The sequence below is a fragment of the Phragmites australis genome, chromosome 16 (assembly GCF_958298935.1).
Source record: "Phragmites australis chromosome 16, lpPhrAust1.1, whole genome shotgun sequence".
Lineage (NCBI taxonomy): Eukaryota > Viridiplantae > Streptophyta > Magnoliopsida > Poales > Poaceae > Phragmites > Phragmites australis.
Window position 1 is genome coordinate 29,388,016 of NC_084936.1, and position 26,651 is coordinate 29,414,666.

General features: G+C 43.7%; 3 protein-coding genes and 1 non-coding gene across 5 annotated transcripts; 2 read left to right on the forward strand and 2 right to left on the reverse strand.

The window, feature by feature from the left end:
- Positions 1-4,520: 4,520 nt before the first annotated feature.
- Positions 4,521-4,595, reverse strand: TRNAR-CCG (transfer RNA arginine (anticodon CCG)). Its single transcript has one exon. It is a non-coding gene; the product is annotated as a tRNA-Arg (tRNA).
- Positions 4,596-7,245: 2,650 nt separating this feature from the next.
- On the forward strand, positions 7,246-16,083 carry LOC133894799 (KDEL-tailed cysteine endopeptidase CEP1-like). The gene is made up of 5 exons (XM_062334969.1): positions 7,246-7,723; positions 7,827-8,426; positions 14,519-14,900; positions 15,487-15,588; positions 15,889-16,083. Exons 1-4 carry the CDS (start codon positions 7,246-7,248, stop codon positions 15,539-15,541), a joined length of 1,515 nt encoding a protein of 504 aa, XP_062190953.1. The 3' UTR covers positions 15,542-15,588; positions 15,889-16,083.
- Positions 16,084-16,853: 770 nt separating this feature from the next.
- On the reverse strand, positions 16,854-19,604 carry LOC133894800 (protein-L-isoaspartate O-methyltransferase 1-like). Of its 2 annotated transcripts, none has more exons than XM_062334971.1 (4): positions 19,421-19,604; positions 18,419-18,692; positions 17,620-17,784; positions 16,854-17,219 (listed from the first exon to the last, which is right to left on the reverse strand). In XM_062334971.1, the coding sequence occupies exons 1-4, from the start codon at positions 19,424-19,426 to the stop codon at positions 16,969-16,971; spliced, it is 696 nt and encodes a 231-aa protein (XP_062190955.1). In that variant the 5' UTR covers positions 19,427-19,604; the 3' UTR covers positions 16,854-16,968. The 2 variants fall into 2 exon arrangements, with proteins under 2 accessions (XP_062190955.1, XP_062190954.1); XM_062334970.1 differs by having other exon boundaries at positions 19,370-19,604.
- Positions 19,605-21,938: 2,334 nt separating this feature from the next.
- On the forward strand, positions 21,939-25,705 carry LOC133896103 (cytochrome c1-2, heme protein, mitochondrial-like). The gene is made up of 8 exons (XM_062336620.1): positions 21,939-22,082; positions 22,837-22,904; positions 23,451-23,653; positions 24,007-24,286; positions 24,374-24,445; positions 24,977-25,093; positions 25,181-25,246; positions 25,330-25,705. The coding sequence occupies exons 2-8, from the start codon at positions 22,845-22,847 to the stop codon at positions 25,444-25,446; spliced, it is 915 nt and encodes a 304-aa protein (XP_062192604.1). The 5' UTR covers positions 21,939-22,082; positions 22,837-22,844; the 3' UTR covers positions 25,447-25,705.
- Positions 25,706-26,651: the final 946 nt, after the last annotated feature.

Here is a 26,651-nt window from a genome sequence, read left to right on the forward strand (position 1 = left end):
TTGACAGTTCTGTAGGATTGGAAGAGGAACATTATGGTTCACTGGCATTGGCAACCAAATCCCAACATTATGGTTCACTTGATCTTGGGATGGTTTCTGGCTGTTGCCTTTGCAACCAAATCCCAAGGTTGTTTAGTTTCCTACTCTTTCTGCCCTGAATTATTTCCTTGTTTCATCAATAGGGTTCTAAGGGTGCGTTTGGTAAAATTTCGGTTTCTCTCTGTAAATGTTTCTCTGATGAATCAGAATCACCTATAGAAACCATTTGGCTGACTAGCATGATACAGTTTCTTAAAAGAGAGGATGGTGGTGCAATTGATCATTTTGCCCTTATCCGGATTGCCTTTTTCCAGTGAGTATTGCATAGTTTCGAGTAATTTTAACATGTAGAACATGTCAATACAGAAGCAACAAAATTAGTTTCATAATGTTTGGAGTTATATTATTTTTACTACGTATTTTAAAGTGTTTCAGCCGATTTAATGGTGTATAATAATTTTATTTCGACCTAGGAGCCCACCTAGCAGAGAGAGGAGAGAGGATAAGATAGAGAGAGGGGCTCGGGCGTGAGAGAATGTGAGGATTGGTGATGTCCTAAGAGAGAAGTAAATTAGGATACTTAAAAAATCTAACCTAATTGGCTCTAAAAACTTAATATGATAAACATATATCAATTTTTATCTAAATGTGTTTTAAGTTTATCTAGTATATCTATTCTACCGCTCAAAAAGTTTGTAACTTATAGTTAATCCTAGCAAACTACTCTAGGAAAGTAAATGCACAAACATAGATTACAAGAATATAAATGTGAAAGCGTAAATAAGATAGAGAGATAAACTCGGTATAAGAAATTTTTATCTCAAAGTATCAAGGTTTAGGGTTCACATTGGAGCTCCATTAAGGGATATGCTCTTGGTCGGCACCCAGTAACGGCTCTTGAGCCACTAAGCCATCAAGGCAAGGCCTCAAGTCGAATGAGCTGTCAAGCCACAAAAGCATGATCTCACCACTAGTCTCTCTTCCGGTCACTTGCCGTCGTGATCACTTTGGAGTTTAATCCAACAAGTCAAGGGTCTCCGTGTCCCCGTACATGTGTCTTGCCGCCGCTCCACACCAAGTTGGAGGGTCAACAAGCTTGAGCAACTTCGACTCAGGTTGCCGACAAGTTACTAAGGCTCTTAAGATGTAAGCGTACCACTTGGTACAAGTTAGGATCACTTTTTGATCCTTTTTTCAAGCTGCAGCACTTAGCTACAACTCACTATAGGCCAATAAGCATTAATCACTCACTAATCTTGTGATTAATTGTCTTGGATGGTCACTTTAAACACTTTGATAGCTTGGATGTCTTCGCAAGTGTCTCTGTGTTTCTCTGAACTCTAGCAGCATACCACACCTGAAAATGACTGACCGGAGAGATATTTATAGTATTAAACCCACAAACTAGCTGTTTTTCTAACGGCTTAAAAAAACTGTTAACATCGAATGATCCGGTGAGAACAGTAGTACTAACATCTGATTATCTGGTGAGTACATCTTCAGAAACTATTCGTTGGAACCCCACTCAAAGCCTTTGTGAATACTGAACACTCCTGTGTATACTACATCTCTATCACCGAACTATTCAGTAAATATATTTGAGTCATCCGAGTCTTTGCATCATCTCTGTGTAAATTGCTCTGGTGTAAGCCTCTAGTGTACTTCCTCCTGACACTGTAACATCTGATCAGTTCATCCTCATTCTTCGATATTTGGAATCGCATCTGCAAGAAATGCTCCAGTGTATATCTTCCGCTGATCATTGGACCTTTCGTTGAGTTCAACTTCTTCTGTCCCAAGCTAAAATACTTCGGTATGCACCTTCCCAAGCCAAAATACTCCGGTATGCACCTTCTTCACCAACACTGGACTATTCGGTGGTTTCTTCAGTTCTGCTCTTCTCTGCAGATAAAGCTCTGGTGATATATCCTGTTGAGCATCGGACTATACGGTGAAGTCTTTAGCCTTCTCTTCCTCTTTATCAGAGATGCTCTGGTAATTTCAACACACAGAGCGTTGGACCATCCGGTGAGAGAAATTCTCCTGGGACTTCTCTAATTCAATCAACCTTTGTCCCGACTGCAGTGGCTTCTTTATTTATTACATCAATGAGACTTAAAAAAGCATATACTTAACAAATATGTTAGTATCAATGACTATGTTGTTATTAATCACTAAAATTATAATCATAACATAATAGTGTCATTTTCGCTACAGAGAGCTGCAAAGAGAGGGGCTCAGGTAGCACTCGGGCCACGGGCGTAGGCAAGCAGCTCGAGCGTGGGCGGTGCGGCTGGCTAGCCAACCATGGATGCCACCCCACAGAGGCTCGGGCAATACGGTGCGCTTGCCGGTGGCCGGCGACACGTCGCCGGCCGAGACAAGTACCAACGGCACCAGCGCGACTAGGGGTTTCGTTTGAGGCGTAGCTCAGCGACGGTGACGACCGAAAGGTGGCTAGCAACGGCGGGACAGGTGGAGCTCGAGCAGCCATAGCTCAAGCGGGTGTGGGGGTAGAATCGGCAAGAAACTGGAGAAACGACCTTCGAGCCGTTTCACCGATTCGGGCCGATTCGATGGATGTTTCGAGCGGAAACGTTTGGATGCCGTTTCTCCTGAATCGGCTATGAATCGGAACCGCTCTGACCATCAAATGGGGCCTAAACTTAGGATCAAAGAACAGTGAGTTATTTTTTTGTTCCCAAGAAATATGTGCTGTCAATGTAACTGCACGCTGTCGGATAGGACAACCGTCTATCTCTGCCATTTTGTCGTTTCAGTCGTTAAGATAGTTGCCTACTTTGGTTTACCTGTTTATTGAAATCAAAGCAGTATTTTGGGTTCTGATAGTGTATTTCGTTCGGATTCTGATAGTTATACAGAAGCGGAGATGAAGTACAGTACAATCCAGTCTCTGCCGGTTGAGACATATTTGTCCTCAATTCGTTACTTCAGTAATTGCCAAATCTAAACAACTAAAGAAGGTGTAAGATTAGAGCAATTGATACGCTGCAATTAACAATTAACTTTCCAAGAGCAATGCCGCAAGTTTCGGAAAAATAATATAATTAAAAAATTTCAAGGACTCATGAACAATGACATCAACAGATCCATATTTTTCACATACAACATTTTATTTCAACCAAGCAAGCAGGATGAACATGGTTCGTGTTCCCGAGTTAACCAGAGTACCAAGATGAATAGTAGCAAAAAATGAGAAAATAACTATTATTCTTTTATTTCGCATTTTGCTTTATTTTGCTTCTTATATGGATTGATTTTCAGTCCCAGCGGTTCCTAACCAATTGCTAACTCCTAAGAAGTTTCAGAACGCCGAATTCCCTCAAAGCCAGAACGCTAAAGACCATTAGACCATGTACAGATCATCGGACTTTCTGATGGGGTCTTCAGCTTCCCACCATTTATCAGAAATATTCTGGTGAGTTCATATCCTATTTAACGGACTATCCGGTGAGACTATTAACTTTCATGCATAAGACTATCCTCAACCATATTCTTTTTATTTCGTTCCCTTCCCGATTCCTTTTTTCATTCCCATTCCCTTTATTTTCTCTCATCTCCAATAGCTTCCCTTCGAGGGGAATCGCGAAGGGAAAGGAGAGAGAATCCCGTCCTGGAGGGAATGACCTTGGGAATCCTTTCATGACGAGAACCGTGAAGGGAAACCGTTGGAGCGCTGAAGGGAACGAAAATCCCTTCACGACAGGAATTTCGTCCCCGAAGGGAATACGTTGGGAGTGGTCTAATGCTCCGATGAGCGTAAACTCCTCTGTATCGAATCTTTCGATGGGACAAATCTTCCTATGACTTTTCTAATTTAATCAAACTTTAATTTGGCTACGGTGACTTCTTAATATATTGCATATATGAGATCTACTAACACATATTTTTAACAAACACGTTAGTCCCAATAACTATTGTCATTAATCACCAAAATCATAAGTATAGCTTAATAGGGTTATTTTCGCTACTACAACCACTCCTCCCCCTCCTTGTGTGGCTCTTATGCGGCGCCTCCCTCTCCCTAGCTCCCCCTCGCTCACGACTAGCAGTCTGCACCACCATCGGGTTTTAGGCCTCTGTCGAGTCTCGGATTCCCATCGGACCGGGGTCAGAGGTGGTTTTGCACCTGATAAGAATTTCAGTGCCAGATTAGATTTGATGTCTCGGGTTTTAGGTCAAATACGTTCTCGCTCATTCCGACTCCGACCCGCTACCACCCTTAGGCAGGATCATGTCCCGAGTATTATTCATTTGTTAGCGGCTAAACTAGCGGTTAGTGGAACGATATGTTCTGTCTAAAAATTAGACTACTATTAGCTAGTGCATTTAGAAATAAAGAAAAAAAACTGGTGATAATTTTCAAAATATGAAGGCACAGCTGCGACGGTAATGGGGAAAAAATGGAAAAAAGGTTGGGCCTAAAAACCCAAAAAAGGAGAGGAGAGTAAAAAGTAAATTGCCACCACGATGGGACTCGAACCCACAATCTCCCGCTCCGGAGGCGAGCGCCTTATCCATTAGGCCACGCGGTCGATGCTTGTTGATAATGACAAGGTAACATATAATACTATTTACTTTGTTCAGAAATTGGTAAACCGACTTAGAAAGGTCAAAGACGCAAAGTAGAATTTGAGGCCCAAAAGGACCGAAACCATGTGGGCTCTAATCTTCCCCTATAAACAAGTATGATCAGTGCTGCATGCATTGCCAAACCTTTTCCTTTCCCTATCGAGAGTCTTCATCTTCCTTCATCATCGTATGCATGCATGACTCGTACAAGTCTGCCCTGCACATATCTTGCTTCACGAGATAGATTCATATATAGTATGATTCCTACAAGCACGGCATCACATAAGATGTGAGCTAGCTAGGACCCAATGATGCTATCTATATGACAGCAGCAGCAGTTGCAAGGTGCTTCAATTTGTCTGCACACAATCAATACCGGCCAGGTCGATCGATCTTGTGCTGTACATTCGGATGCATGCACGGCAACTGCATGCGAAGGAACGTCTCTTGTGCAGTTTCCGCGGGTTCACAGGACCTGCCTGCTTCGCTCTGGGAACCGATCGAAACGTAGCCTAGCCTTGCCTTGGTGTTGGTTCACGAGTGACAACGACCGATCGATGCATGCAGATCCAAATTTGTAAACCTAACTTCATCCACGGCAGGCTGATCATTGATGCTTCCAAACTTTAAGTTCCAGTATTATTTGCTTGAGAATTTTATCCACCTTTCACTAAAAAAAAAAAGGCGATCATTGCTGGTTCCAAAACCCTATCACTACCGGTTTTGATTTTGGAACCGGCAATCCTTACTCGGCACTGATGATAGGTACCTATTACTGCCGGGTCTAAAACCGGCAGTAATAAATGTTTTGGGGAGCAAAAAAATAAAATGAGCCAGCTCGGATGCTGCTCCTGTCGTCGCCGCTGCCGCCGAGCACCGCCAACACCGGAGAGGCCAGCAATGTGCGTCAAACGGCACGCGAGATGACGGCGAACACCTGCACAACAAGATAACGCGACGGCTTGAAGACTGCCGCCACAGCACATGCACAAACGTTGCCACAACACAAGCCATGGACCCACCGCCATGCCCCTCGTCTGGATCCACTGCACGCCCCTCGTCGAGATCCCGCATGTTGCCATGGAGGACTCCACCGATGTGGATCCGCACGCCACCACGTGGCCCCATCGCTCGCATTTCGCCCCGTGGACCTCTCGCCGCTGATGCCCAAGGCTTCCTCCTCGTGGCCCCAACACCAGCGCGCTGCCCCATAGACCTCTCGCCGGTACTTCCCAAGACGATGGCGGACTGCGCCGAGGAGGTGGACCAGGCAACTGCCCTCGTCGTGTCGGAGGAGGGCACTACCATTACCGTGCGGGAGGAGGGCCCGCTAGTCCTCCCTGTTGTGCCTCGTCTTCCGTTGCGGCAGCGAGCAGGCGGGCGCGATAGTGGCCCGGGCCAGCTCCGAGGAAGGCGGAGGTGGAGAACGAGAATGTGAACAACGGGCAGGAGAGAGCGGATGAGCGCGAGGAGATAAGGTAGACAAGGAGAGACAGAGAGAGCGAATGAGCGGACGAGCGTGAAGAGATAAGACCGGGCCGATTGGACGTAGCGAGAGAGCCAAAATTCCATTGAATGGAAATTTCGGGTTCGGGCTACGCTTCACCGCAGGTTCGGGCTACAACCGGTATTGATGGTTAGTATCAGTGCTGGTTCTTAGCGGCTCCATCACGGTTCGAGCGTGAGAGATTAAGAACCAGCAATGATATATTTTCACTATCAATTCTTGCACAACCGGCAGTGATGAACTATTATTTATGACTGATTCTGTAGCAGTGTTTGATCTGATCCGATCTGATCTGATGCATACATTCTATATCCATCATGTGCGAATTGTAGGTGACATCACATCTATCTTAATTGCTTAATGCGATTCATTCGTTCGTTCGTAAAGCTTGGCACTAGCTAATTAATCGGAACACGACGATTGCTGTTACTTGTTGACAACATCAACAAGAGAAAAAGAGAGAGAGCAGGGAAAGGAAGCGATCGATCCTGGCCTGACCTCCCTAGCTTGACCCAGCTTCCTGACCTTCCTCTTGCAAAATTAAGCATCTCCTCATCTCATCAGTGCTACCTGCATGCGGCCCCACAAGCAACCCATGCATTCTATTTATGCATGCATGGCTCCTGATATGAAATGATCGAGCCCAGAAATTAAACCCCTCCCATCCAGTTTTGCACATGTCCATCGCGTAAACGTCTCTCGCTAATCCTTCATTAATACTATTTTAAACATTGTAGAAGAAATTAAAACATTATCTATTAATACTACTTTAAACATTGCGGAAGAAATTAAAACATTATATATTTTGAGACGAACGGAGTATATGCATGCATTAATCTCTCACCGTCCAAGCAGCTAGCTGCTGCTTAATTAGCTTAATTATCATGTCCTCTTGTACTCTGGTTAATTGGACTTCCATGGACTCGCTCGTAACTAAGCTAGGAAGCTGTTGCCCACAAGCAACGTCATCGTCTCTGTTCATTCTAGCTAGCTTGCATGCAGGCACCACCATCGATCTGGTCCTTCTGCCCAGCCGCGCGTCTATATAAGGGCCGGGCCTCATGATCACCATCACCTCACAAGTTAAAGAAGCCAGCGAGCTAACGATGGGGAGAGTAGCGGTGCTCGCAGCAGCCATGGCCGCTGTGCTGCTTGTTGTAGTCGGGCTGCTGGCCACGGCGCCGGCGGCGAGCGCGATCGACTTCGGGGAGGAGGACCTGGCGTCGGAGGAGGCGCTGTGGTCGCTGTACGAGAGCTGGCGCGGCCGCCACGCCGTGGCCCGGGACCTGGGCGACAAGGCCCGCCGGTTCAACGTGTTCAAGGAGAACGTGCGGCTCATCCACGAGTTCAACATGGGGGACGCTCCCTACAAGCTGCGCCTCAACCGCTTCGGCGACATGACCGCCGACGAGTTCCGCCGCGCCTACGCCGGCTCCAGGGTCGCCCACCACCGCATGTTCCGCGGCGAGCGCTCCGCCAAGGGAGGAGGGTCGTTCATGTACGCCGGGGCGCGCGGCCTCCCGCCCTCCGTCGACTGGCGCCAGAAGGGCGCCGTCGCCGACGTCAAGGACCAGGGCCAGTGCGGTACGTATATACTCTACGTTTGTCTACGTTGTCGCGCGGCCAATTAATGTCCATGCATGCATGCGCTTAACCATGTCGTCAATGCCAATGGACGTTGCTGCAGGTAGCTGCTGGGCGTTCTCGACGATCGCGGCGGTCGAGGGCATCAACGCGATCAAGACGAAGAACCTGACGTCGCTGTCGGAGCAGCAGCTGCTGGACTGCGACACCAAGGCCAACGCCGGCTGCAACGGCGGCCTCATGGACTACGCGTTCCAGTACATCGCCAAGCACGGCGGGGCCGCCGCCGAGGACGCCTACCCGTACAAGGGCAGTCAGAGCTCCTGCAACAAGTCCACCCCGGTCGTGAGCATCGACGGGTACGAGGACGTCCCCGCGAACGACGAGGCGGCGCTGAAGAAGGCGGTGGCGCACCAGCCGGTGTCCGTGGCGATCGAGGCCGGCGGGCCGCATTTCCGGTTCTACTCGGAGGGCGTGTTCGCCGGCCAGTGCGGGACAGAGCTGGACCACGGCGTGACGGCGGTCGGGTACGGGGTGACCGCCGACGGCACCAAGTACTGGGTGGTGAAGAACTCGTGGGGCCCCGAGTGGGGAGAGAAGGGATACATCCGCATGGCGCGCGACGTGGCCGCCAAGGAGGGGCTCTGCGGCATCGCCATGGAGCCGTCGTACCCCGTCAAGACCTCGCCCAACCCCAAGGTCCATGCCGTCGTCCAGGACGACGAGCACGACGAGCTCTGATCGAATTACTCTACTCTACTCATTCTGATCGATCGATCCATCCTTGGTTCATCTGATCTGAGCTGATCGTGGCATCGTGCAGCTGATCAATTATATATATATGGAGGGTCAGAATAAACACTAGTTAATTTATGATCAGTACGTATGAAAACTGTTCTAGACATGAACATTAAGCACTAATAGGGCTGATCTACGGATTTGATTTGATATATACTACTATCAACGACGTAAATCTGCTGTTTCAGTGGGTCAGTTGCATGTAATGAATAGAAATAAACATAATTACCTGGATTGGTTATCTAAACGACCCTGGCTGCAGCCAGTTGATAAATCAGATTAGATGTGGTGATCAAGCTGTTGCTTGGAAGGAAGCATGGTTTTCGATTGCTTTTAATCTGCTGGTCTTCACTCGCAATGAATTATGATCTTTTGTTAAGCAATCTGGTTTCTTTGATATAGGTTACAATGACCCTGCTTGCACTTGGTGCAATAAAAGATTCAATGCTATTCCTTCTTGTGTACGCTTAGATGTTGTTTTGATAATGCTGAATATGGTGTGCTATTTTCCCTTCTACTGCTGTGTACCATCTTCCTATGCTTTATATACTCCTATTTTAGCTATTCTTCAATCTAATGCACCAAAGCTAAGGAAAAGATTCAGATTTAAAAACTTGTGGCTTATGGAGGAGGACTTCCAACAGATAGCTTCTACAAGCTGGCACCAGTCAAGAACACAAAATTATCATAACAAAACCAGATATTTAGCCACTGATCTTAAGGTCCGGAGAAAGAAGAAGAAACCTTTGGAAGAGCAGCTAGCAGATATAGAGAGCAGTCTAGTAGAGATGCAATCAAAACATCCAGTAGAACAAGACCATAAAGCCCAAACTGAACTCATCAAACAACATCAGGACAATTTAGACAAAAAGACAGAATATCATAGTCAAAGAGTTAAGAAATTGTGGGCTACAGATGAACATAGGAACACTCATTTCTTTCAGCAGGCTATTCTCAAGAGAGCAAGAAGAAATAAAATTAGCTTCATCATGGATGAGCAAGGAAGTATGATTGCTACGCCACAAGAGATAGCACAGATCTTCCACAGATATTTTGTTGATTTATTCACCTCTCAGCTAAATGAAGCACAACTATAGCAAATTCAGATTCAAGTAACAATTCTCATGTCATTATAATTGATGATGTTATCATATCTACTTCAGATGAACAAGAATTCTTCAATCTACTCAAACAAATGAAAAAAGATGCATCGCCCACTACGTGAAAAAGGGCCTTCAGTGACAGGTGATAACCATCATTAGTAACATGTCCCGCACCTATCACTTCGAACGTGTCACTGGTGAGTCATCATTAGTGACGAGTTGTAACAGTGACCTGTCACTAATGACTAAACACAAGTGAAGGGTCATAACAGTGATTCGTCACTTATAACTGATGAACGTTTTTCACATTTTTTGGACACGAAAAAAACCAAAAAAAATATTATTTTTTTCATACGAGCCATCTCAACGCAGAGACCCATCGCATATACCCCACAAGCCACACCATTTTTACATTTTTAAAACTATTTTTCAGTACGCGTACCATGGGCCTTGAACCCGTGACATCCCCTCGCACGCGTAGCTCCCTTACCACCTCACTTATCTTGCATTTGTGATAGAAATTAGATATTTTATACTTTTAATCTTCTTTGCCGAATGTCATAGGTGACGGGTCATAACTATGACCCGTCACTAATGACTGATTAGTGACAGGTCATAACCGTGATCCGTCACTAATGATTGATTTTGCAATTTGATAAGTAATCTGGAGTGCCTTCAGTAAAACAGGTATAACTTTTGTATACGGACTCCGATTTCAACATTTTTTTTATTCTACAGACATCTACAGAAAAAGTTACATCCGTTTATCCCCCACTTTGTTGGATTTGGCAATGTTTTTAGACCAAATTGGGCCTGGAAGATTGAGTTCTCACCCTTTGAATCTTCTGCATCATTTTTAAAACACATATTTGTATCCATAGCCGTCACTCCTTACAATAATTCATATTCTAGTGCTGTTGAGGTGAGAAAAAAATAAGAGAAAAATAAAATAAAAAATATATAGCATCATGCTATGCACATATTTACTATATAGGTATTCTACGCACAATTGCTACTTGTATGCACTTTATTTTGAAGTAAGCAATAAACATTTTTCTCTAACTTAAATTAAACATCATGTAACATCGAAAATAGAACCCATAAATAATAATATCATCATGTAACCAAAACTGAGCCAAGTATTTGTGAATACCGTCATTAGTGACAGGTCACAACTAAACCCGTCACTAATGACTGGTTTAAGATGACCCGTCACTGATGAGTCACTATTAGTGACAAGTCACAACTATGACCCATCACTATTTTTATCAGTGACAGGTTATATTACAACCCATCACTAACTTTGTGTCTCCTTTGTTTGTTTTTCACGTAGTGGCCAGGACCATATAGCTTCAATGTGGCCTTTTACAAAGCATCCTGGGATTGGATAAAGAAGGATGTAACTGATCTAATCACAAATTTCTATAATACAGGTCAGTCCCCCCCCCCCTCCTAAATGAAACTCTCATTATTCCTATTCTTAAGAAGAATATTGATGTTATTCCCTAAGACTACATACACATCAGTCTTTGCAATGTTATCTGCAAATTAGTTGTTAAATCCCTTGCTGAAAGAGTCAAAGATCAATTACCTACTTATATTCACTCTTCTAACATGCTTTCATCCAAGGTAGACATATTTTTTATAATATCATCCTTGCTCAACAAATTGTGCACACTTTTACCCTTAGAAATTGGAATCAGAAATATTTCACGATCAAAATTGATCTTGCCAAGGTTTTTGATAGGCTTGAATGACCTTTCATTATGCAAGCATTGAGACGTCAAGTTTTATGGTCATTTTATTGATCTGATAAATGCTTGAATTTCTTTGCTCACTTTTTCTATCATGATTAATGATCAGGCTCATGGGCGTTTTTGATCTCAACGAGGTATCCGTCAAGGTTGTCATCTGTCGCCATACCTTTTTGTTATTGCAATTAATGAACTTCATATCTGTCTTCAGCAGGCCTTACAGGACAACCATTTGACAGACATCTCTCTAGGTCCCCACTTCCCTCCCATCCACTCCCTATTTTTTGTTGATGACCTCATCATTAGCGCCAGTGCAGAAGCTCAATAGGCTATGACTATAAGGAATATTCTTCAACATTTACGCAATCTCTTAGGTCACACTTCTAACCGGAATAAATATTCCATTCCTTTTAGTAAAAAAGTATCGTCTTCTATTCAAGCAGAGTTTCAGTCAATTTTCCCTGTCCCTAATATCACTCATACCGCCATCCACCCGGGTCATCCTTTAATCCTTACCCATAAGGACATGAATAAAACTTATGAGTTCATCTACCATAAATTCAAGAACAAGCTCACCACTGTGAAAGCAAATAAGCTCACTCATGCTGGCAGGCTCACCTACATAAAGTCAGTTTTTTCTTCCATTCCTATATATTACATGGCTAATGTTCTGTTCTCTAAAGCCTTCATTGCCAAGATCACTACCATTGTGAGATATTTCTGGTGGGCCAGTGTGCAAGAGGGTGAGATCACCAAACCCATTCCTTTGAGAGCTTGAGATGATCTTTGCCAACCAAAAAATAGAGGATGATTAGGTATTAGAAATATTGAACAAGTCAACCGCAACCTCATCATCAGATCTGCTTGGATGATTGCCTACAACCAAGATCCTCATCTTTCTGCTGTCATCAAAGCAAAATACTACCCCTACACCTCCTTTTGGAATGCTTCCTCTCATGGAACCAAGTCAGTTTTCTGGTCTTCCATTCAGCAAGTTAAGCATGAGCTCACACAAAATTGCATTTATTAGATTTCTCAAGGTAATTCTAATATTTGGTCTCAATCATGATGTCCTATCTGACACAACATGCATAATTTCTTAAATATCAATATTCAGGATGAGCATATCCCAAATCAAGTATCTGATCTTTGGCTTCCGAATATTAGAATTTGGAATAAGAATAAGATAACTCACTTCTTTAGGCAACAAGCTGCACAAATTATTATGTAGGTACAAGTCTCTCAGCATGAAGAGGAGGACATTCTATATTGGAAGCCGACAACATCTAGAATATGCACAACAAAAGAAGCATACAGGTACCTTGCACATCAAAATATCCAACCCATTCTACAAGAAGGTGAGAGATCTCTCCCTCTGCCTATTCTCAATTTGTTGAATCAAATCTAGAAAAATAAGGTAATACAACCAAGAGTTAAAACCTTTGCTTGGAGATTGCTAAGACAAGCTATAGCTACAAGAGCAGGAAGATACTCCACTCATATAAATGTGAAATACAAAAGGTGTGGTATCAAAGAAACTGATCACCATCTTCTTTTTTTCACATGTAATTTTCCTAGGGTTGTTTGGTTCACAGCTAAACCCCCTTTGAGATCTAATGTTTTGCCAGAAAGAGATATAGGCATTCAAACTCCAATTACATACATGTTCCAAACAAGTGCTCAAGACATTTAAGCCCACAGAGTTTTTACAACTCTATGGTTTATTTGGAAATTTAGGAATGATCATAGATTCAATAGAAAAGAGTGGACAATCCATCAAATACATCATCCGACAAATGCAACTATCCAGGCTACAAATCTATTTGCAGGTGAGCAACTGGTCCAACAACATACACAAGACCAGGAAAAGAAGCAAATAGGAGTGCATGGAGTCACAAGGAATGCATCGCCAGGTGGGAGAGCAGACTGAAGGGCGACACACTCATATAGCATGCCCAGAACAACTTCATCGATAAAGTCAATAAAATGTTTCAGATATTCAATGACCGATTAGGTCTTTGCTCCCTGGCCCATGATGCTACTTTGATACAGTCATAGCTACGGACACATAAATAACCGCACCACGCAAAGCATGCATTGGAGTCTTCATTCGCAACACATCTATAGGTATGACTTCTTCAGGTATTTTCATTAGAGCACAAGCCTTTCGAATACAAGGACCTATTTAGCTAGAAGCACATGCGATTAGGTTGGCGGCCAAGGCAGTAAAAGCTCTCGGTTTCAACCAGGTGACATATATCTCAGACAACCAGGTGCTTGTAACAACTTTTCAGAAAGGAGACATCATAACAACATCATGCCATTGGAATTTAAGACCGATTCTAGCTGATATAATGAACAACAACAAAGAGCTTCAGTTTGAAGTGTGCAAGATCCGAAAAGAATTCATTGCTTAGCAAGAAAAGTCTGGGAGCTTCCTAATAGGCCTCCTTCAATCTTCAGGTGAAACCATGTTTTTCATGATCAACAGTGCTCTGTTCCAGAGGCATTGCATTCTGTCTCCCGAGTGACCTTCACCTCTGTAATATAACTTGTGTTTGAAATAAAATCCGTTTTTTATATAAAAAAGCAACCGATTGAGCTCTTGGTCTCTTAGAACAAGAATTCCAGGGAAGGATCACAGGGCCACGTTGGGCTATAATGAACAAATTATAAATATATATGTTTATTTTAAAAAAATTGCAAATCTAGATTCCTATCGTCATTCCTATCGGGCGATAGATTTAAAAATTAAAAAAGTATTGTGTTCCAATACTCTCAAAATTCAAAACAATATCGAAATAGTCATGAAAAATTCTTAAAAAATTATATAAAACTAAAAAGTTCCTCGCTGGGCCTACCCATATGGGCTCCCAGGAAGGAACTCCAGGAAAACACATGAGGTAGTAGCCCAGGCCATCGAGGACTACAAGTAGGCCCGGGCCGGCCCGGCCCGGTCCATTCCAGGAAGGCCCAGAAGAAGCTCCATATAAAGGAGGCAACAACGGCAGCCACAACCTGCGGCTCCATTCATCAATCCCTCGCTCCCTTATCCCCTTCGCCATGGCCACCAGCGTCATGCCCCTCCGCTCCCTCGCCATGGCCATTGCCGACGCCTCCCTCCCGCTGGCCCACAAGCTCCTCCCCGCCGCCTCCCTCCCCCTCCTCTCCTCCTCCACCCGCGCCGCGCCGCTCTTCCTCCGCGCCACCCGCCGCCTGCCCCTCGCGCCCCTCGTCGCCTCCTCCGATGCCGTCGAGGCGGGCGTCGAGTGGACCGAGTCGGGGGACGACGAAGACGCGGGAGAAGCCTTCGAGGAGGAGGAGGTCGGGGTGGTTGAGGAGGAAGCGGGTGAGGAGGGCGTGGTGGCCTCGGGGGACGAGGGTGGAGACGGGGACGGGGAGTACGCGGCGGTGGAGCCACCTGAGGAGGCCAAGGTCTACGTCGGGAACCTCCCCTACGACGTCGACAGCGAGGGCCTCGCGCAGCTCTTCGACCAGGCCGGTGTCGTCGAGGTCGCAGAGGTGAGAATACTACTGCCAAAGCTCTCTCTCTCTCTCTCTCTCTCTCTCTAATTATGTTGCTTATTACTACGCCTAGTGATGTGGTGCTCAAGTGTGGCATGCTACGTAGAGTTGGTTACATTTACAACTATAGTCGGTTGTTGTGCTTGTGCAAAGCTAGAATTTTACACTAATTGCTTGTGACCAGTGTTAATATGGCTCACATGTTGCTAATTCATTGCAAGTCAGCTCATGGGATTTTGTGCATGAAAAGTTTGGGATTTCACTTTTTTATTCTGTTTACTTAGTCAGCTATTAATTTGTTTGCCAGTCCCTGTTGTTTCATATGATACAATTTGGACTGCAGTGGTCTTCAGTGTGAAATTTCTTAGCTCCCAGTGTGTTGCTGTCTTATGCCTTGGCGATTGTGACAAAATGGTTTGTTTCTAAAAGTGTTGAAGAGTTATGATTTTCTGCTGTCTGTTGTCTGACACTATCCAGGAATTGCATTAATTTGTAAGGCTAAAATATGCAGGGAACATTCATTGAATTGATGAGGTTTGCTTCATTGACTTTGTAATGCTCATGTTGCTTTGTTTGTTTGTAGGTCATTTACAACAGAGAGACAGGCCAGAGCCGTGGATTTGGGTTCGTTACCATGAGTACCATCGAGGAAGCTGACAAGGCCATTGAGATGTTCAACCGCTATGTGAGTTCATTCCTATCCTCTCATTTCTTAGTTCTTCTCTAGTATTAAAATATAATCCACTAAATTTTGCAACTGTCATCCTTTGCACGTCTTCAAGTTGTTGCTTCATATGCTGGTACATACCATCTTATTTTATTCTGTGGCTTAAATCAAAAGCTTGTAGACTATAAATGTTCTCATATTTGACCAACCACTCTATAAAATGCACCTTCCTTCAGTGTTATTTCTGCACCTAGTAGATAAGCATATATAAGTTGCATCTTGTGCTGAATAACTGACTAACCAACTTACTTTTCATAGGACATTAGCGGGAGGTTTCTGAATGTAAACAGGGCAGCTCCCAGGGGCTCTCGTATGGAGAGACCTCCTAGACAATATGCATCTGCGTTCAGAGCTTATGTTGGGAACCTGCCATGGCAAGCTGATGACTCTAGGTTGGTACAATTGTTCAGTGAGCATGGGGAAGTAGTTAATGCTACGGTTGTCTATGATAGAGATACTGGGCGGTCAAGAGGATTTGGTTTCGTAACAATGGCATCAAAGGAGGAGCTTGACGATGCTATTTCTGCCCTTGATGGACAGGTGAGGGCAGCGTCAATTCTATATAATTTACGAAATCATACATAAAAAAACTACACGAGGAAGGATTTTTTTTCTCTCCACTAGTCAAATATCAGTGTGCAAGGCAAACATGGAATCTGTGAACTAATAATGCTAATTATCTCATACCATGAATCTTAGGAATTGGATGGCCGCCCACTTCGAGTGAATGTTGCAGCGGAGAGGCCACAGAGAGGTTTTTGATGCGGTGATATCGGAGAAGATGGCTAGCGATGAGCACCGAGACACAACAACAGAGGAGCAATGGGACGTTTTTTCCGGAAGCTGACGCTGTTACCTAGAAGTTGTTAGATCCTCCCGTAGCTTCCCCACGGCTTTTGATGCTTCTCATTGCTGCTGATGTTAATGTCTTAAAATTCTTGTCGACACCATGAGTTAAATTGTTCAAGTAGGCTACTATCATGACGCCCTAATCGCATGTTCTGATGGTAGCCCAAAGGTATTGCTGGTGAGACCATTTGAGCGAACCAAGATTGTTCACAGTATGCGTATAAACCATAGCCATTGTGACGGCCTACAGAATCTCAGAATCGCTGCATTCCTTACAAATTTGCTAAGATCGCAAGATTTTCATTGAGAGCAGTGGCTCTGAAGAAATAAACTGCACAACAGGAATTGATACTAGCTAGTAAGGGCACGGGGGAAACAGGTTACCTTGGTGATGAGCCAGGCTCATCATTTTACATTATTTCCAAACCCAGCGCATTACAGAGAGTAGGATCAAGTTATCATTTTACATCATTTTGCATGATAGGACGATCAGTCTGCGTGCAATTGCGCTTCCTTGCTAGTGAGTGGCACATAGCGCACAGACGTCTCGTCTCTTATGCTGACCGAACCATCCAGCTTCTTGTCCACCACCTTCAGCTCCTGGAAGACTGTCCCGACAGGGATCACCATTCTGCCACCAGGCTTCAGCTGCTCGACCAGCGCCTCTGGAATCTGCGGCGCTGCAGCTCCAACATGGATGGCGTCATAGGGCGCGAGCTCTGGCCAACCTTCCCTGCCATCTGTATCAGTTGTAAACATCTATTAGTACGTTAGATGATGGGGAGAAAAACAGCTGCCGCTGGATTCACATAGTGGCAGTTTGAGATAAACGACATGTGCTGCAAACGTCCATCTTACAAATGGAAAAAAGAACCATCTTGGTATAGGTGAGCAACAATATCACCAGGAAACATAAAATAAGTCCTACCTTTGTTACACCCACACAAGTATTGGAGTAAGTCATTAGCTAAATAAGGTTCCTTTATTCAATCACAAATCTGAGAACTGTGCAGCCGATATGCTTGTCTGAACTCTAACTCAACACTCAGTTAGTCCTCACACTGAACTTCAGTTGAAACTTGCTGCATTAATATGGTTGAGATTTCTGAAAAATACTAGCGGGAAACCAGCATTGCTTACCAGCAATGTGTATACTGAGGGATCCATCAGTCAGCTGTGGGGCTGCTGCACTTTTCTTGATGTTTTCAATCGAAGAAGCAACCAACTCTGGAATATGTTCAACACCAACTGCTCGCCCTTCCGATCCAACCATCAGGGCAAAGCAAGCAGTTAGGTATCCAGTGCCTGAAAAAATTCTCAGAAACAAACAACCACAGTGAGTTTAGCAACGAACATATGGATCCCAGTGCATTAAGCATTTCATCCACTAAAACAAGCTGGTTGCATCATCACTTAGATACATAGATCAGTACAGCATAAACAAATGTTATATAAACCAGGAATCCAGGATTACTACCAAGTCTTCAAGGTTCAGGGTAAAAAGGGAGGATAAAGATCAATTATGCCTCTCCTCCCATATATGCTGGCACGCAGCTTTGCATTGTTAAACTTTAAAGCGCGTGCAGGTTGTCATAGTTGTGAATGACTTCTCGAAAGACAAATTGCACCAACAAAGTAAAACAAATCACTAGCACGTGGATCGGTTTTCAGATGTAACGATGCGAAACCAATAAATACTTTTTAAAACAAGGAGCAATTAAGTTATTAATACTCTCAGCTGAGGGGCCAAAATATAACTAGAATTGTACCGTTTATTTTCCTAAAATAAAGATAATAGAATAATATAACTAGAATAGTCGCATCTGCAGCGCTGAGAGTCTTAACATAGCTGCTTGGTAGATAACAGAATGATGCCTCGAGATTTGAGGAACAGAATTAGCAGTGTAAAGTTGAATTGATTGAACACAATATAAATTACCTGACCCAACATCGAGAGCACGCATTCCAGGCTGAAGATTCTTCTCCAGGAGCTCCAGGCAAGCAGCATGCATGTGTGGCGCCGATATCGTGGCATTGTACCCAATCGGCATGGGGCTATCGAAGTAGGGCGAACCACCAGGGGGCACGAACAACCCCCTGTCAATAGCCTCCATGACCTCCACAACTTTGCTCGACCGGATGATCCCGTACCTCTGCAGCTGCTCAACCATGGCCTTGTTCTTGTCGCTGGCCCCGCTCGACCACAGCCGGTGCTGCATCAGCATCAGCATGTCAACCAACAGCAACATGAACGAAATCAAATTGACAGTCTTGTGCATCCTCAATGGGCAAACCCAGTTAAAAAAACTGACTCTTGGATTGAAATTTTTTTCTGAAATTTAAAGATTGCGACATATCATAATCCTTTTGTGGTCTTTGTGCACAATCAAAGCTAACTATATTTGTGTCCTTTTGTGGGAACATTCTTATACCATCTCCAACCATATTTCCTTCATTTCGTTTCCTTCCTAATTCCTCTACTCGTTCTTATTCTCTTTATTTTCTCTCGTCTCCAGCAGTTTTACTTTAAAGGAATTCGTGAAAGGAAAGAAGAGAAAATCTCGTACGAAAGTAAATAACTTTTAGAATCCCGAAAACCGTGAAAGGAAACGTTGAAGTGCTGAAGAAAATGAAAATCCTTTCGTGAAGTGATTTTGATCCCTGCCGTGAATCTCTTGGAGATGGTCTTATGACCACAATTCCCCTAGTAAGTAGAAGCACAATTCTGGTCCAACTACTCGGCAGATCGATTGCGGCTGACAGAGGTTGAGATTTTGGGGCAAAACACAAGCATGCTCAAGAGGTCAGATTAGGGTTTCGTGGTCTCAGGATTAAATCAAATCCACGAAGTATAATCGACGGCGCTACGAAAGAAGCGCGCAAAACTTACGGATTGGGTACGGGTGCGGGAGGAGAAGCGAGAGAGGATGGAGCGGAGTACCTCCATGGCGAAGGCGCTCGATGCCTCCTCGATCTTTTGGGGTTTGGCGGTCTGGATTCTGCTGCTGCCCTGTTGTAGTTGTAGCGAAGACTCGAGAGAGAGAAGGAGGGGAGGCTTCGAGATAGCGCAGGCGCAGCGCAGGCTGGGGCCGAACCGAGCGCTGTTGCAGTGCGTGACGAGAGAGACACGGCCTGGAATATACTCTACTTATGTCTGCTTATAAGTAATTTTTGTTTTAAAAAAACTGATAAGCTGGTAAAGACTAGTTTTTTTTGAAATATTAATGTGCTGAGAGTCAAAAAAATTAAACTCATAATCTAATTGTTTTTCTCAGATAAATGATTTTTTATAAGTTTCAGCTGTGCCAAACAAGATCGTAATCTTGCAATGGAAATACACTCTGTATGTCTTTGCGCACGCACGATTCATCCCAATCATCTATCTTTCATACCTGATACTTATCTATCTATTGATTTTCTTATATATTTTATAATTTTTTTTATTTATCTTTTAACATAAATCTTAATACAAATAAATAATCTTGATCATTAGAAGAAAAATTCCCCGGCGAGCTCCTGCACCCCACAAGATAACAGCAAACATCTCTGGCTAAGCATGCGTGGTCATTAGAGGTTGGCCACCATGTTTGGTTAGGATCTCCTCCTGAGTTCATTGATGTAAGATTTTTTTTTTCTTGCCACTGCAAAAGTCTCTAATCAATAACCAAAGCTAATGCATGATCTATGTATTTCATGAATTCAGACTGGCGGATGCATGCAGCTCTGAACCTTTGGTTCAAGATTGAGAATTTAAGTTCAATAACCAAAGCGTTGCATTGCATTTAGCGGCATTTTAGCATGACGAAGCAGATGCAAGATTGTCAGGGTATCTGTCAGTTTCTGGCACATACGGTTTTGAACCAGTTCGTCAGTTATTAAGAGATTTTTCAGCACCGACAGTCTGTTTAGTCTGAACTGAAGCACAGCAATGCCCACCTTTCTTGCATGGTTTTTTTTTTTTGGTTTAGATTCGTCAGGAAAGAACTTAAAAGCCAAAATTCAATGAGCAGTATTTTTTATACGTATCCAAAATCCGTGCTGAAATGTAACCAAAATTTGTTCTGCGCCGAACAAAAAAACCTGACGATGCAACTGCAATGCTCAGTGGAAAGAGAAGTCGTTTTGCGGTTGACCGGCAAAAGCACCAACACCATTTCACTCAGCTCGTCATCGCATTAGAATCTTGGGATCGTTTCCCCAAAATACGTATCAAAGAAGAGAAGAAAAAGCCCTGGTGAAGAAAAGGATCTGCTGATCTGAAGGGAGCTAGAAACATCAGATTAGAGGCGAGAGGAGAAAATTAAACAGAGACGAGAGGCTTCAGTGTGTGTAACAACATATCGAGATCACAAACGAAGAATCGATCGCATTTCAATTGTCCCGGGAGCGGGCAGCGGCAAGTTGCTGCGCAGAAGCTAGCTCACCAGAGGCTAAGAACTTCAGCAACATCTCCGTGCTGGACTGCTGGGGTGATATCCCACGAGCCTCAGCCGGTCGGGTGCATAGTCGTCTTGTCAGTGATAACTGACAAGTGAGGGCGCCAAACAAAAACAAAAGAGAGAGAGAGAGGTGATATCCAAATTCCAAACAAGTGCAACACAAATCCGATGCTCCATCCAGAGTAGTACTATCTACAGCATACAACTATGCATTTCGTGCCTCTATGCAAGACGAGACGACGCAGGTATCCATCAAGGAGTGCAAATTCTACAGTAATTTCTTTGACAAGAAGAGCAGGATCAGACGGAATATCCACTGCCCCCTGCTAAAGCGCAGTTCTTTCGGTTCTCTCGGCTCCAATAATACTGAAACTGAAACTGAAACTGAAACTGAAACTGGAACTGAAACTGAAGCTGAAGCTGATATTTCAGCTATGCTAACGATCGATTTGATTGAACAGTGCACGGAGCTCACCGAGGTGACAACCAATGCCGGCTCGGAGACAAGATCACAGGCTCAGCTGCCCGGTTCCGCGCTCCGTCCGTCAGCTCCGGCGATCTCTCCTCCTCCGCCTCTTCTCTGTTTGATTTAGTTTGTATTGGTTTTTGCTATTTAGAAGTAGAAAGTTAAACTAAACAATTCATTTTTAAAAATATCTTCTGAATAGTAAAAACTGATAAAAACTGTTATTATTACTTAGAAGTTAAAAGCGAGTTTGAAAGAACTTTTGTAGTTTATGAGAAATGATGTTCTTAAAGATATTATATATATTATACATTTATTTGTATCAAAAATCAATTTAAAAGCAGATTTTCAATAGGCCCAGCCCAACAAAACATGCCGTTCCTCTATCGAAGCATCTGGCCACCTGGCAAATTCAACGGCTGCGATTAAATCCCCGGTTTTTCTTAATCCATTTAAATTTAGCACAATTCTGAATGAAAATGTTTATTTATTTGGGCCTCTAAGACAACTGACCATTTTGGGCCTGTCTTACTTGGGACCCACGGCCCGTCCGAAGGTCTCGGCATTAGGCGGTCCCAGTTGTCAGTGGGACGGCATCTCATCGCCATCGCCACAAAGCCCACCACCCGCCTCCTCTCCGCCTCGCCCATCCCTTCCGCATCCTGCGCCGCCGCTCGCCGGAGCCCCGCGCCCTGTAGGTAAGCGCACCGCAACCCTCCTCTTGTTGATTACTTGCTGGTTCGTCCCCTTTCCAGGCATCTGGAGTCTCCGATCTGGTGATCTGCTCTAGTCTCCGGTAGTTGCGGACTGCGCGCCGGCGACTCGGTGTGGGTCTTGGGGTCATTGGAATCGAGCGCGTAGATAGATTGCGGTCTTTTCTGTGCGAATCCGCTCGATTTTCTTCTCCGTAGGCGTCCTCATCCCACCCTGTGCTGACGTGGAGTGGAGATCCATCCGGACTCGACGAGTTGATTCCCCATATCGTGTCGGTAGGATGCCCTGGCTTGCTCGGACCAATTGCCTGTTCGATTCTGCAGATTTTCTTCGTTGCTGTGATTCCTGAGATCCAAATCACTCATTCGTTGCTGCGTGTTAGAATAGTAATATCGGTTTATTTTCCAAAAAATTGGGGGTGTGGGTCTGAAATTCTGACAATCCAGCTTCATTCACCATGGCCATCTTGAAATTTGCAAAATAACACAGCAAATCCATCTGAAGAGCTGTCTTTCTTTGATGTAGCAACATGACCTCTTGATTTTGTGCCTGTAATGTGATTTTCTTCCATTTCATTGCACTAGGATGGTTTTAGTGTGAATGGGATCGCACGATTCAGTTTCTCAACAGTATCCGTGACAAGTTTGCATATTTTGTTTCTGTTTCTGTCATTATTATTGTATCGCAGACCCTTTTCCATCGTGTGACAGAGTTCTCAATGCTTGTTTGTTTTTTTAGAATCCTGGATGGCTGCCGCGAGAGGCATTAACCAGCTTCTCAGGAGAACTCTCCACAACCAATCCTCTGTAAGTATTTTGGTGAACTCCTGTTCTCTATGCCAGTCTATTCAAAATAAGTCCATATCCATCTGCTTATTATTTGATTTACTTCCCACGTGTCCAATTAGGGTAGTGGAGCCTCGCGTGAAAAGATATCCTCGTACACCATTATCATATGGAATGTATCTCAATGGGATTTATTGCTCATGATGGAAACAAATCATAGTTTACATGCTTAATCTGTTAGAATCTACATGCTATGCATTTCTGATAGGGAAAAAAATTCATTGATGCATGTGTTTCTTGTAGGGTTCATGTTTGGTGCCTTTTGTCTTCTCCTATTGTACAAATTTGAACCACATAGCTTATAGTATGGTCCTTTTCAGTTATGTTAATTGGACATCAGCTGGCTATCCTATTTGTGTTAGCTTCCCCCTTTCTTCATTCAAAATTAACTGATCTTGAAATAAATTAGTTATCTAGAAGAGCATGTTTACGAGTTTTGGTATACAAGGTCTATTTTTCTATCGGACACAATTGTTCTTTCTAACACTGTTACCATGCTTTTTTTAGGGTTCATCGCTGCTTTCTTCATTCCGGGGAAAGCATGAAGAATCCTCTGCTGGACTGAGGGCATTGGCTCTTCTTGGAGTTGGTGCCTCCGGTCTTTTGAGTTTCGCTACAATAGCATCTGCAGATGAAGTTGAGCATGGCTTGGCAGCCGCAGATTATCCCTGGCCACATGCTGGCATCCTGAGTTCTTATGATCATGCATCGTAAGTTAACTATATCCTCTGCTTTTTGTAAAGCCTTTTTCTATTTAATGTAGCTAGATGTTTACAAATTTGTGTAAGTCTTCTTTCTGGAATAGGGATCATTGCACAGAAATTAACAAGCCTTTTTGTGTACTGGGGTATTGATTAGGCAAATTAGATTAATAGATTTGTACATTTGGGAAGTGTATGTGGTTCATAATATAATTAGCAAAAGATGTGTTGCACTAGTTTAACAGTAAATAACGAAGTAGTATTGTAGTTGTCTTGCTTCCAGGACAAATTCTTGTTGAACTGCTAATACCTTGTTTTTTTTATACTGCTTTAATTGATTTGAAATAAAAAATATCGAGCAGAATTCGGCGTGGACATCAAGTTTACACGCAAGTTTGTGCCTCTTGTCACTCCATGTCGTTGATTTCTTACCGTGATTTGGTCGGGGTGGCCTATACTGAAGAGGAAACAAAAGCGATGGCTGCTGAGATTGAGGTAGTTGATGGTCCTAATGATGAGGGTGAAATGTTCACCCGTCCTGGTAAGTTGAGTGACCGCTTCCCACAACCTTATGCAAATGAGCAAGCAGCCCGATTTGCAAATGGTGGTGCGTACCCCCCAGACCTCAGTCTTATCACAAAGGTGATTGCAGCTAATGGTTTTGTATTGATTGGTGGGATCTTTCATCTTCTGCTTATGACTTATTGTTCACAATGCATTTTTGTTCAGGCAAGGCACAACGGCCAGAACTACGTTTTTGCTCTTCTTACTGGTTATCATGACCCACCTGCTGGTATTCAGGTAATTTTCTCTTGTTTATGTATTGTTTCTATCTTGTTCAAATTTTCTCTTGTTCTGTGATGTGTTCTCCCAGTATCGTTGTTTATTTATGGTTAAGAGTAACCTCTTGTGCTTGGTTTACAATCACTTGTATCACACGGATACATTTCACATCACCGCATGATACTAACACCTGATTTATGCACTGTTCTATGTAAGAATGATGTTGCTGGATCTTGAAAGCATTGAACTGCTGATTACGATGTCTTAAATGCTTATATCTGTTCTGTTGTTTGAACAATCATCTGGCAATAATCTTTTATCAATTCAACATGACATTTTTTATCTACATGTTCTGAATTTGACCGCATAAGATCATTTTTCATTCTGGAATCCAGTCAAACACAGCACCCAATAAACATCCACTAAAATATTTCTTGTAATTGTCTATCAAAGGATGGATAATTCTTGTAATATTTCTTTGCATTTTTGGTATTTGCTTTTACTGTCTTACAAGTTAACTATAATTAAATTGGTTGATTTGCAACCTAGATTCGTGAGGGTCTGCATTACAATCCCTACTTCCCTGGTGGTGCCATAGCCATGCCCAAGATGCTTAATGATGGAGCAGTTGAGTATGAGGATGGTACTCCTGCAACTGAAGCCCAGGTAAACTATTCTATTCTTTGTTGGTCCTTTATTATTGGGTTGTGGGGCTAGCACTAAAGCTTGATTATTCTCATATTTCTAACACAGATGGGTAAGGACGTTGTATCATTCCTTTCGTGGGCAGCTGAGCCTGAGATGGAAGAGAGAAAGCTGGTAACAACCTCGCAACTTAACTGCAGATTTCTTTGTTGCTTTTCAATTTGTCATGATAACAACTCACTTTAAATTCATTCTAGATGGGAGTCAAATGGATCTTCCTACTGTCACTTGCGCTTCTCCAAGCTGCCTACTACCGGCGCATGAGGTGGTCGGTCTTGAAGTCGCGAAAGCTGGTCCTGGATGTTGTCAACTGAGGACCACTGTTTCTTTTTATTTAAATGTCGTGTCTTTATGATTGAGCATTCAAAATAATGAATTTCTGATGTACAATTTTGCCACCGGGGCTGGGTTCCATGCCTAGAATTTATTGTTTTCTTTACTCCGCTGCAAAAGCATTTTCTCCAAGGAGCACTTCTTTCACGTTTTTTGGTCTGTTAGTGCCTTAATGGTACCAGAAAGCTTCTAACATAACAGTTGATGGAGTTCATAAATTCTTATGCTTTGAACATTGAACCGTTTGTCTTGTGTTTGTTTTTCTGTCAATTCGTGCTCCCTTCCCGGTTGTGGAAAAACAAGCGCTAGTGAGCGACTGGGCACGCCACTACAGAATTCAGCTGTTTTGTTAGCTCCTGTTTGAACTGTATGAATTGTCTATGAGATAGTGTAGTTTGAGCTGCGTAATGCCCGTGTGCCCAAATGCGAATCTGCAACACAATTTGGAAGTGAAAGAGACGATTTCTTCACTCTCGTAAACTTAGCCGGAATAAAAAAAAGGATGCATGTCACCTACAGGTCAGATACATTATGTTACGGTTAATCAATTTACGACTGCCTTTTGCATTTATTGGTGTCCGCTGGGGGGAGGGGTGTCTCTCCCACCCCTTCATCCTGTATCGATGTAAATAAGACATTGCAATGAATGGATGATTCAATCTTCGACTCTACTATTCCATTATTCTACAACACGTTATTACACATTTTTGCTCTCAACTACGCTAATTGGCCGATCAATCGCCGGTAAGCACCGTCATGAAATCATCCGCATCAACAGATGAACGCACTGCACTGAGTGAAGTCCTTGCCACGCTAATGGCATTGGAAACGGCCATCCTTCATCTCCTCGTCCGCCCGGTCACGTGTCATCCATACCGCCGTCTCTCTCAATGCTTGCACCACCATAGTGGTCCTGTGCGCAACGGCTAGTCGGTCGCTTAGCCCTCGACCACGGGCGGCGGCTCCCCTTCGGACGACAATGGATTGGGCAAAGACACGACAGTAGTTGGCCACACAGCCTAGGCCGGCGATGCCCCCAATTGGCTAGGGAAACCATAACCCTAACCAGTTGGGCCTCAAAGCCTCAATAGTAATATCATTGGCTATTTTACAAAAAACTCCTATGTTTCCATAAAATTACACGTTGTTTTAATATAACTTCAGTTATATTGTATCTTGTGCATTT